Genomic DNA, 12,535 nt, shown 5'->3' on the forward strand with positions numbered 1-12,535 from the left:
ACAAGTTAGTACAAATATGTTTTGCTGTTTGAGGCCAAAGATTTCTCAACTGTAATTACACAATTTATTTTTTAATCTGTGGGGTTTAGAGTACTGACAGCAGAAAATGCTGTAATAAAAGCTTGATCAAACCAACCCCTAAGTCAGTCAGACCTTGTGTATCTGCTTATAAAACACACATGGCATTCTTATTTGTGAATTCTCTTTTGTGAATTCCAATCTGGTTACAACACCTGAGAACGTCACCAGCAATTCTAAAACATAAAATACAGCAAGCAGTTCATGGTTTTCTGTTTCTGTCAACTCACTGCATTATGACTTCCGACTTCAATAAATCTCTGTGTAAATGTTACTATAGAGCCTCATGCATTTGTCAACCTACCAACCTGCAAATAACAAGTCTACATATTTTTACCGGTCAGCTGAAGAAATACTGACTGGCTCTTTCTATCTGTAACAGTAAATATTGTAAATATTGTAATGAAACAGCCTCCCCCGATCTTGAAAGCACAACTGATAACAGGGAGCAGCAGGCGAGAGGCATTCTACAAGAGCCCCTTCTGTCCAGTGTTGGTACAGTGACAACCCAAAATAGAGGGATATTGTAAGAAAAATCTCCCTTACATTATCTGGAATAACGGAAAACAAGTGTGTTGCACTGTATACTTTATGGCGCATTATAGAAAGGAAACATGACGCTCTGGTTCGTGCAGTATAAACCCAGTTAGGACCAGCTGGTGCAGAACATCTGGAATCTTGTTAAGATAAGACTGTCCGTTCTTGCTGTCTTGTTTACAAAATGAGTTCTACACTGGAACCACACAACCTTCAGTCTCCCAAACAAAAAAGTGAAATCTCTCGCCAGATAAAGAGATTTGTTATGGTTTTGTGAGCAATAGATAATGTCCTGCCACATTTAGTCTCTTCGCCATAGTTAAATATTAGAAAAGATAAGTATGCTGCCACATGCAGTGTGTTTCCAGTGTAAATACATATGCTGCACTCAGAACTGTGTCACAGCTTGCTAGTAAATTCTCAGATATTTAATCTAGGCCTGACTTAACATGGCAGCTTGCCCGGCTATTTATAATTCATGGCAAGACTTTTTTTAAACCAGCAGATATATATGTTATTATACAAACCAGTGTCAACTACAAGGAACTAAACAATTCTCTATAGCAAAGTATACAAGATGCAACCAAAGCAGCCAACGATTCACAAAACATATTGACACTAAGACTTATTCCAAACATTTCTTAAGAACTGGTGTTTGTGCCGTTTCTAACCTCTCTTTCACCCGCCTCCGCTTAGTGGATTTCATTTGTAATTTGAAGCTAACCGCTTTTTATGCGACCTTCAGTTTCCCATGCCCTCCAATCCATGTGTTCTACAAACAAAAAAGTGAAATCTCTAGCCAGATAAAGATTCGCTAAAGAGATTTGTTACGGCTTTGTGAGCAATAGATAAGGTAGAGACACATTCTGTCTGCATGCCATAGCTAAGTAGTAGAAAAGAGAAATACTATGCAAACTGTGTAAATGTGTCTTATATGAGTGGTTTCACAGACCCTGATCAGCACTAATCTTATACGAGTGGTTTCACAGACCCTGATCAGCACTAATCTTATACGAGTGGTTTCACAGACCCTGATCAGCAACTGTAAGAGCTGAACACTATTAAAACGGTATAATTAGGCAAATTATCAGTTCAATTAAGGGTCTAGTGAAGTAACTGAGAGCTCAGTTGAAATGAAAACCAGCAGACATTTTATTTTAAAAAACTGCACGGGACAGTGGAGTTTTAATTCTCAGTATATTGTACATTATATATAAAATGTCATTTTCTAGTTTACTTGTCTTGGGGGGGGGGGGGGGGGGGAATGATGAAATGATGAAATCCTGCAATGCATGTACATGTGTGTGGTCACCTGTATAAGTCATCACAGGATTGCATGAGGATCTCAGTGACTTCACAAGGCAGGTGACAGGGGGCACACCCTTAGACACAGAGGCTGTATTGACCCGTCTGGATGTTCCTGAAATGCAGCATTGTTTCGAACACTAAGCCGTAACTGAGGTATTGCAGGCTAGGCTATTAAGGCCATACATTCATTTTTTCTGCTATTACTGATAGGAGTGGCAGCGAACAAAGCAGCGCTGTCCTTGGGTGACAGCCACTCAGCAACCGACAACACTGGGGGGGGGGGGGGGGGCTAGTGTTAGCACTTAAAAGAAAGAACAGCGACTACATGGAAGAATCTAAAGGCACAGCAGCATGTTAATTTGAATCCAAGGCTTTAAAAGGAATGGGGCTCCAGAAACACCCCTTTCCCAAGACAGCTATCCTTACCTTGCCCTCCGAGCAGGTCAGCATAATGAAAAGTAATACAGTACGGCTGTAGTTTTCATGCAGTTAAATACCCCCTTAACTGCATGAATTACTTGATAAATACATCTGGTTACTCTCTTTAATTCTTCTGGTCATGTAAATTATCCTCCAGCAAGTACTGTGACAGCAAGTCCTAAGCAGGACATTCTCAGAGCTGCCCGTCCTGCAGCCGGCCCTACTGGGGCATACAGCTGAGCCCGCCTCAGTGTCTGAGCACAGCTGATGACATAGTTAACCCTGCTCGGCAAGGCTAGAAAGGTCCAGTGATAACGTGCAGTAATCTTAAACCACCACTGCAAAGGGTGCCTGCCGTCCCCTATCAGCCAGCTGCCAGCCATGAACTAGAAATAATAACTGAAATGAGATCGCTGTTGTTGGCATCGCACACTGTTTGCACAGTCACACAGTCAGTCCTCTAATGGTTTCTGTAAAGGGGATCTTTTCTATTGATGAGACAGAGGACTGCTGTTCCAACTTTACTGCCCCACACTGCTAAATGTAACAGTTTAACTTGCTTTCCCCATATACTGGGCATTTCATATTCTTTACCATGTGTAAAGAGTCACGTGTAACCCCTTAGTTTTCATTTATTCACAATGTATTTTGATGCTGCAGTTATTATATTATGTTTAAAAGCAAATGTAAAGTGTTTTGGGCGGTACGAGTCTGTACCGGCAGCGGATCACACCACACACGCCACGTGAGAAACACCACAAGCTGTTTATTTCCATACCAACAATCTGACAAGTACATTTATTTTTTGTAGTTTTCTAAAAAATAGAGACTGACATATTTTCTGAGGGTTGCTCAAATATTTTAAAGCGGGCCGCGTACCTCTTGACTAGGAATTGGACAGCTATGATAAGTATGTGATGACTCATCTTTGCTCAGCAGATCAAACTAAAGACAAGTTTATTGAACCCGTCAGCTGCTATTACGATTGAAGCCTCCAGGCATAGTATTGATGGGACACAACCCTGTTTCAGCTGGGTCTCTGGCATTCATTTTCAGGGAAATATGTATGAGGTACAGTATGTGAAGGAATTTATGAATGGGGACTATAGAAAGCTTAAATTATATATAAAAAAAATGATCGTCAACTTCAACCGAGCCGATCTCTTGCAAGATCCTTGAGTTCAGAAACGCCTCTTCAGCGTGGTTTCCTTGGGTAACTATTTGAAGGCTCCACTGAGCAATCACATAGTTGTCCAGATATCAATGTCCCCAAGGTATTGGATCAAAGTAATATGACCGCATTCAAATTTCAGGTGTGTAGGTTTTACTGCATTATTTAACTAATGACCTGACTCCCCAGTTTAACTGCAAATACAGTGTGTATGTTCTGAAGTCTTGTTTGACCTATCATATACCGCATACAAAAAAACCCACAAACCAATAAAATACTGTAACTGTTATATTATATATAATACATATAGTTACAGACACCAGATACAATTTTAAATCGGTTATCAGACAAGCAGCTAGATTTGTAGTTTTGGAATCAGGACAGGAGGGCCCCCTGTTGGCCAGTTAGTGTAATTAATTAGAATTCAGAATATGCATGTTACAGGGCCGGGCTGCATAACAGGAAACTGCACATATTAAAGATGAACCAATAATAAGATAAAAATGTACAGTGGTTCGGAGAAAATAGTCAATAAAACATGTATATAAATAGATAATTTCTTCTAATATCACATACTCGCTCTTACGTAGCAGTGTCAGGGTGGCCGAGTGGTCTAAGGCGCCAGACTCAAGGAATAGATTCCTTACCTGAACCACGGGTATTCTGGTCTCCGTCTGGAGGCGTGGGTTCGAATCCCACTTCTGACATGATTTTTTTTGTCTTTATTTTGCTTCTATTATTTTGTATAATTAAAAACATAGGTAAATATTAAAATTATATATTTGCAACTGAAAACATAACTTTAGCGCAAAGAAACTGTGAAACTGCGGTAGGCTGTTTCTCAAATAATATATTTAAATGCTAAATGATGGCAAGCGGTACGACGACAAGCAAAGTATTATTATTTAAAATGTAGATTGTACTCTAGTAGGGAAGCAAAGAAGCATTGCAGAAATGATGTTATATGAGTCAATAGGTGTTTTTATTTTATTTATTTACTTATTGGGGGGGGGGGGGTCAGAGAATGTATTTGATGAAACAAGATGCAATATGTTGGTACTGTAAGTACGTCAGGTTGCTATGGACGTCTTCTATTTCCGGTGTTCCCACTGTGTTAGTTTCCGGGTGTTGTAGTAATCAGGCGAACGCGTATAAGCTGCGTTTCTTTGCGAAGAAAGAGAAGAGTGGAGTATTTGGAGAAGGAGTTTCTGTAAAAATTCTGACCACAAAACACCGAAGGCTTCACCAATGATCTAAAAAGGTGAGAGATTTGTTAAAAACAAGATATTGTAGTGGAGCTGGACATTTCCACGCGACAGTCTGTTCTCTGAACTGTGCGCTTACGTGTACATCAAGTTCGAATTGCTCGTTTTAGTTTTCATTGAAAAAATGCACAGAAACACAGAAACAGCGTTACATTATTTTATTTAATTAGTGCCAGTCACGAGTTTTAGTCACGGTCATAATGGATAGGCCTGTTTATGATACAATTCTAACTGTAGAATGTGATTATCCCTTAACGAGAATGGATTTCTGTTGTTGGTATGTACCGCTTATATATATATATATATATATATATATATATATATATATATATATATATATTACAGCTGTGTTTGTGGAATGTATGTATATGTCAAAAAGGGTAAAGTGTATTAATGATGGAGTGTGCGTTTGAATTGACTTTTAGAATGTGTGCATTTGAATGTGACAGTCATTACCCTGAACATGTCTGTTAACTTGCTGTATTTTAAAATAAACCGTAATACTTAGTTTTACTGTATGCGATCTTGAGTTTTCTGCATCATAAGCATTGGACCTCTGCAATTTTTCAGTCCGCAAAAAGTCAAATTATAGAAGAGACTACAGCACAGTAGTTACTGTTTCTTCCAGATACAGAACTGCGTTGTCCACAGGGGAGCATTATGAGTTAATTAAATGAGATCTGCACTGTGTGTAATCACTGTAAGCAGACTGTCACTTATATGTATGTAAAAAGTACCCAACATTTAGACATATACCACAAAGGGTAGGTTGTCAGTTTGATCAATATTGAGGTTTATATAAATAGAAACCCAACAGTGGCAGAGCTTTTGAGTGCCCTACTGCATTCAGTGATCGCATAAAGCCATTGAAAAAAATGTATTTCAATAATTTATAGCCAACAAAAGTATAGAATTGAAATCAGATTTAGATTTATCATCAGACAGCATTTATCATTTTGTAAATCATTTTTCCAAATTGTATTACTTTAATAAGCATTACACATTGTGTCAATATCAAGCTGCTGTGTGTGTGTGTGTGTGTGTGTGTGTGTGTGTGTGTGTGTGTGTGTGTGTGTGTGTGTGTGTGTGTGTGTGTGTGTGTGTGCGCGCGCGCGCGCGTGTGCTGGTGCCTGAATAAAAGCATTGTAGTGTCCTAATATCTATCCTGGGGATTAGAGTTCCTTCTAATACTAATCTCAGTCCTAACACATAGGACTGCTGGTATTGCCTGACATAATGTAAGTTAACTTGTGCTGTCTCGTGTTTCTTCGAATACAAACAGCAGAGTGCTCGCTTTCTGGTATCGTTTCCTGCCTGGTGCCCAAGATGGCAAGTGCTGCTTCAGCCTCTACAGAGAGCACCAGTTCAGGGGGAGCTACTGGCACTGCTGGAGAAGGCAGCAACCAGGACAGCACATTCGAGTGCAACATCTGCCTGGACACTGCCAAGGATGCTGTCATTAGTCTGTGTGGACACCTCTTTTGGTAAGTTTGCCTGTTTGTCATTATCGATCAGCATCTTTAAACAGCGTGTTGATAGTAAAAACGCACTGAAGTAAAACTGCAGCTATGTTTCAGCGTGAATGTGACGTGAGGGCGTGTTGTTCACCAGAAGCAGTTTTATTGAACAAGCATGTTTACAAGCATGATTATGTAGTATAAGGTTAGTGCTAATCCAGGTTTGTGAGCTATAGAGCTTACAAAGGTGTCCACTGTCCTGTTTCAGGTTCTCATTCAAAGGTTATTTTGTATTGCTTTTCTTGGCAGGAACAAGCAGGTGCTGACATGGGATGCATGTAATTGTATTGAATGATAAACAAACATGCCGATGCTGTAATGTTAAACATCTGACTGTAAACATGAATATTATATTGTTGTATGCAATTTGCATTTGTTTGTAAAATACCAGAGAATTAAGCAAGTGTCTTTTTTTTTCTTTCCTCTTTACGTATGTGTGGTACTATGGGAATACCCACAGCTGGCCCTGTTTACATCAGGTGAGACAGTTTAAAGTTTTGTTTCATCAGCTTCTGTTGCATTAAACCCACGAGACTTGATTAAATGCTTTTCCGTTAGTGGCATACTAATCCGTCTAATATAGGACGGTTTTAGGCTGTTGGAATAGCCAGCTGCAGTTCAACCATGTGCTGTTTCATGGTATCTGCTCTTAATTTGTATACATTATGTAAAAATTGTATATGAAAGCTCCACTCATACATACAAATTAACTACTATGGGTGTGCATTTCAAATAGGCCTCTTTTAACAGTGTACTGCAGTGTTTTATTGGCAGGGGTTTGAGTTCAGATCCAATCATCACATTTTACAGTAAGAGTTTTTTAAGTGCTTAGGTGGCCCTTTCAGTTTATTTTCTCTGTTTCTCTCCATCTCAGTGGTTAGAGACGAGACCAAACCGCCAGGTTTGCCCAGTGTGCAAAGCAGGAATCAGTCGAGAGAAAGTTATCCCGTTATATGGCCGGGGGAGTACAGGGCAGCAGGACCCAAGGTAAGCAAAAGTGGGCACCTAATCTTGAGTGTCTGTTTTTACAAGGATTGTTTCCAGAGCTGTTAATGATCTCACTCACTGCTCATCACTAATAGATTTTGGTTTTAACTGGCACCTAAATGTTCATTCGGTGACTCTGTAGGCTTCTTCTCTAGGTTCTTATTTCTAGGCCTGGGTTCAGTGGTCACAAGTAAAATGAGTTTGGCTTATCTGTGTGCAACTTTGTTTTCTCTGTGAATGCTTAGTTTTAATGCTTTGTTAATTTTTTTGATTTCCTACACTAATTAGGGAGAGAACACCACCTAGACCTCAGGGACAGAGACCTGAACCAGAAAACCGAGGGGTGAGTCTGCAGGAGTGAATCGGAGACCTGTCCTCCTTTTACTGGTAGTTCGATTGAACAGCCAGAGAAATAACAAGGCTCATAAAGCAGTGCTGTATGTCTTGATTGAATCCACTCCACTCTACATGCGATAAAACCTGCGATAACTAATTCAATAGTGGGGTGTTTTATTTGTTAGATATGGACATTTTACCAGTTTGCAGGATCATCTAACCTAGCTCCATTTATGCCCGTCTGCAGTGACTGCCAGGGGTTTGTCTGTGTAAAGGAAAGTGCAACTTAAGAAATGTATGTCAAATCATGGTAGTAGTGCAATTTCTAAAGTATTACTTGTGTCATTTACAACCTTTTGATACTGAATACACAGATGTACAGTGCAATATGTTTATCTTCGTGACTAATGCGTTAGGACATCTACTTGTTTTTATTGATATTCATTTATTAGCGCACACTACCTATGATGAAACTATTGCGTGGTTCCTTGTAAGATCCAGAAATCTCCCAGAGACAGATACCGCTAATTCATTAAATAAAGAACAGTCCTTTGGGAGGTTATTAAGTCATGCTGCGTAGGGTCCCAGAAGAAAGACTTCTTTTATCCTCTCTTGAGACGATGCTTCCAATGCTTTTTTTTGTATTGCATCATATATTTTTCGAACTGCCGACAAACTTGCTTTCTTTCTAAAACTGTAATAAAATATGTAATTTTCAAATTTAAATGGGATGTGCAGGTTGAGCCATTAAGTATTGAGATCAGATAAAATGTTATTAATGTTCATGTTGTTATTTAATTATGTAGCAGGCTTGCGACTTGCAGAAATTAAACAAAATATAACCATGTATAAATTAGTCTTAAATAAAATAGAAGAAGAAAGATACATAGAGAAATGGCAGATGGGAAGACATAGCAGACATATAAAAGCAAATGAAGAATTCTAAATATTTAAAATACACAACTATCTAATAAAATAACACAACACATAACGCAGAAACATCTCAGAACAATAAAAACACCCCTTTTGCCACCTGTCACTATAGCCCCCCAAACAGCCATATCAAACCGAGTCTTTAAATCTGTTTTGGTCTATAGACCCAGTGTTTTACTGTAAGTCTTCATTGCCATGTAATAACAGGACGATCAACATGATATGTGGCGTATATGAAGTTATTCTTTTATATGTTATGATCTGCATGTTGTAGTTAACTGCATTGCCAGTTGGTGTCATTAAATAATGTTTCTCGCTGTTTCTTGCAGGGATTTCAAGGGTTTGGTTTTGGAGATGGGGGATTTCAGATGTCCTTTGGAATTGGAGCCTTTCCGTTTGGTATTTTCGCCACAGCATTTAACATTAATGATGGGAGACCACCTCCAGGTATTTTTTCTGTGTTAGTTTTAAGTGTTCTACGGTATTGTTTCCTGTTTAGATTCCACACACAATGCTTTAAATAAACACATTGCTTTACTTTTTACAGTCATGCAAGGAACAGACTTCCATTGCGTACTAATTTGACACATTCCAGGTTTTCCTGTCAGTCTTAAGTGTAAGTAACCGGTACAAAAGTTGTGTGTTGTATTTAATTAAGATCCGGTGTTAAGTTCACACTAAAAGCTGGGATGAATCGAACTAATATGCAATGGGAGTGTGGTGATTTTACAAAGATGTTTGTTGTGGAGTTTTCACAATTTTAGATAAGAAAAACAGTAGAGCCATGAAGAATAGTAGTAACATAAATGCAAAGTGGTAGAAGTAAAGTTTTCTGTTCTGTTTATGTTCACCAAAGTATTCTGGCATCACTAACTAAAGCCTTTATCTTCACTGTTTTGTGTTTCCCATTATAAGCTGTCCCTGGAACCCCACAGTTCATGGATGAGCAGTTCCTCTCCCGTCTCTTTCTGTTTGTCGCCCTGCTGATCATGTTTTGGCTTCTTATTGCATAAGGACTGGTTGCAAACTGCAAAAAGGGACTCCCAACGAAGACAACTAATTATATATATATATATATTTTTTTTTTTTTCATTAATAAAAAAATAATCTATTTCTGGAATGGTTGGGAAGAATAGAAAAAAAGAAGTAAGAGAGCCTTCTGGATAATGAAATGATTTCTTCATTCAGTTCAAAGAAGTTTCATTCCAATGGGATACTTTACCTATAAACAAAATGTGATTTAAATACAATGGCTTTTGAACAATTAAACGTGGGCAAGATTGTTTTTATAGCTGACTCTTTATTCTTGGTTTACTGCAATTGGTATTTTAAAATCTCTAGAAGGGTTTGTTCTTTCAGCCAACTAGTTTAATAAATCCATTGATTCATTGTTACCACTGGGTTATTGTTAAACTTTTCCAGGTATCATGTAGACGCTCCCTGACTAAGTATTATATAGATTTATATGTAATTCACAGGGGTGTTTTTTGAAAAATATCTTTTTTTTTTTTTTTACACCACTTGCTTTTTAAGAAATCTGACTGTTAGTTTGAACTATGCTTGGAGCATATGCTTGCAGTGACAATTCAAGTCTAACATGGTAAGAATCTATTGATTTTTAGAAATCATAACAAAATACTTGCTGTTTTCCTTATTTTTGTGTCCACACTTAATTAAACATAATTAACGATCATCTACATCGCTAAAAGCGCTACTTGGACTTCTGTAAACCATCTCAAGGAAAGTCTGGAAACCTCTCCTGTTAGCAGTTTCTGAATGTTAAAACACAGGCAGGGCACTAGGTGGCACTAGAGCCTGGGTTTTCTGATTTGAATAGTTGAAGAATTACAGTAAGGTTAAAGAAATCCGCACATTGTAACACTGTATTTTAAATCCAATCAAACAATAGGCCACCAGAAATGTATTAAAAACAAACTGTGTACCTGATGGATTTTCACATTTGTTTTTATCTATGCGTTTGCATGTTTTCTTAAAAACATAATTCTTCATGGTAAGTTAAAAGTGCAGTAACTCACTCGGTTTGAAAAATATTTGAGATGATTGTTACTACTTAAGATCAGTAAAATAATGGTTAATAATCTGCTTTCTGTAGTATTTTGCTAGATGAGCTATGTAATGGAGGTCGTAATTCATATTCTGTTACCCATTGCTGTAGGTGGGTGTAATGCAGTTTGGTTTTCTGCAGCTGAAACTTTCATGGGAGAATATAAAGTTTAAATAAAGTACACTGTTTGCAGATCCACTAATGTTATAATGTACTCACAGACACCTAAGAGTTTAGTATAACATTTAACATGTTTATGGGACTTTGCTGTTTTAATCTGTCTGAACTAACTGTACAATTTTACTAGCATACCAATTGTGAAAATGCAAAGAGTTTTGCAGAAGCTTGATGCAATGTCTTATTTTATTTTCAACTGGTCATGATCTTTTGTAGATAAAAACATAATTTTGCTTGTTAAGTATCTTTGGCATTGTTTTCAGTAAACTGCAGTGTGTTGCTTTTTTTATTTTGAGAACCGTTTTCATATTTCTCAAGGTTGTTTTTTTTTTTTTTTTTGTAATGAGCATTTCCGAGTTTTGAGTGGTGTTTGTGTACAAACACGTAAAGGCAAGCCAACTAGAAAAACTACATTGAATAACTACATGGGAAAGCTAAACATTTTCTTTTTTCTAGTAGGATCTATGCAAAGTCATCTTGAGTTTCTTTATTCGTAGGTGTTCTTTAGACATTCTGGCTTGTTTGTTTTTTGGGTTTTTTTAAAGTAATGTGACTTTTGGAGAGACTATCAGCATCAGAGCTTGTGCACAACAAAAGATAATTATTTTATAACTGAGATTAGATTAAAATGGGAAGTTAGTAACAAAATATTTTAACTTAAGTCATTGACGTCCTTCAAACACACACTCATAAATTGATTAAACTTATTAGTGACTTGCAGGTTGAGTAGACAAATAAAGGCTAATGCTTTGATCACTGTGAAATGTTTTTACTTTAGTCTTGCTCAGTAAAACCAATTGTTAAGTTTTACCTTAAAAAAAAAACAAAAAAAAAAAACTTTCCCTCTAGGTTTAAGGGAAAGTGTACTATTTTTTAATCCTTTAATAATTATGCTTTAGCTCGGTTCTTACAAATGCCAACTGGTTTGAATGGTTCTGTACATTTATTTTGTGAAATTCTAGAGATGCACCTTTTTAAATTATTATACATTAATGGTTATTAACAGGTTAGATGTAAATGTTTAATTGTTTCTTGTGTTATTTATTTATACTGATGTTCTCAAAAGGTGTGCAGTTACAATAAAATGTGTAATTCTTCACTGCTAAATGTTAGAACTGTTACATCAGTTCTCTGTATAATATTGGCCTAATAAATACATGTATTTTTGAAAAGGTTTTACAGAGATCTGTGCTCTAATTTACTGGGGTAAATGTGCTGTACTTTACATGATTGATTCATTTAAGTAAATGTATCCTTGATTTATGCATATTCTGCAATAAGGACGCATTTCCTTGTTTATGTGATTATGTGTTTATATATCTTGAAGTGTTTAATCTTGAAAATCTTACCCCTCCACTATCCCATGCCTACCTTTCTGTACTACATCTTTACCACTTCCAACCTAAATTTCAGAACTAACCTGATACTGATGCAGAAAACCAATTACAAACATACCTGCTATGACTAATCTAATTCAAACATTCTTTAGATTTACTCAGCAAGGCATGGGCTTCATTGAATCTGTTTAAAATGCAACAGACATCTACCAAAAACCCTTGGTAGCAGCAGTGTGGAGAAGTGGTTAGGCTCTGGACTCTTGACCGGAGGGTTGTGGGTTCAATCCCTGGTGGGTGACATTGCAGTTGTACCCTTGAGCAAGGTACTTTACCTAGATTGCTCCAGTAAAAAAAAACAAAAAAAAACAACTGTATAAATGGGTAATTGTATGTAAAAATAATGC

General features: G+C 37.3%; 1 protein-coding gene and 1 non-coding gene across 3 annotated transcripts; both read left to right on the plus strand.

Annotated features, from left to right (window-relative positions):
• Positions 1 to 4,108: 4,108 nt before the first annotated feature.
• Positions 4,109 to 4,221, plus strand: trnal-caa (transfer RNA leucine (anticodon CAA)). The gene is made up of 2 exons: positions 4,109 to 4,146; positions 4,176 to 4,221. It is a non-coding gene; the product is annotated as a tRNA-Leu (tRNA).
• A 379-nt stretch (positions 4,222 to 4,600) lies between these two features.
• LOC117426367 (E3 ubiquitin-protein ligase RNF185) lies at positions 4,601 to 11,969 on the plus strand. 2 transcript variants are annotated; one of them, XM_059032997.1, is made up of 7 exons: positions 4,601 to 4,775; positions 6,065 to 6,263; positions 6,757 to 6,775; positions 7,171 to 7,283; positions 7,572 to 7,626; positions 8,882 to 8,999; positions 9,468 to 11,969. In XM_059032997.1, the coding sequence occupies exons 2-7, from the start codon at positions 6,106 to 6,108 to the stop codon at positions 9,563 to 9,565; spliced, it is 561 nt and encodes a 186-aa protein (XP_058888980.1). In that variant the 5' UTR covers positions 4,601 to 4,775; positions 6,065 to 6,105; the 3' UTR covers positions 9,566 to 11,969. The 2 variants fall into 2 exon arrangements, with proteins under 2 accessions (XP_058888980.1, XP_033899755.1); XM_034043864.3 differs by having other exon boundaries at positions 4,602 to 4,775; positions 6,062 to 6,263.
• Positions 11,970 to 12,535: the final 566 nt, after the last annotated feature.

Source organism: Acipenser ruthenus, chromosome 11 (genome assembly GCF_902713425.1).
Source record: "Acipenser ruthenus chromosome 11, fAciRut3.2 maternal haplotype, whole genome shotgun sequence".
Classification (NCBI taxonomy): domain Eukaryota; kingdom Metazoa; phylum Chordata; class Actinopteri; order Acipenseriformes; family Acipenseridae; genus Acipenser; species Acipenser ruthenus.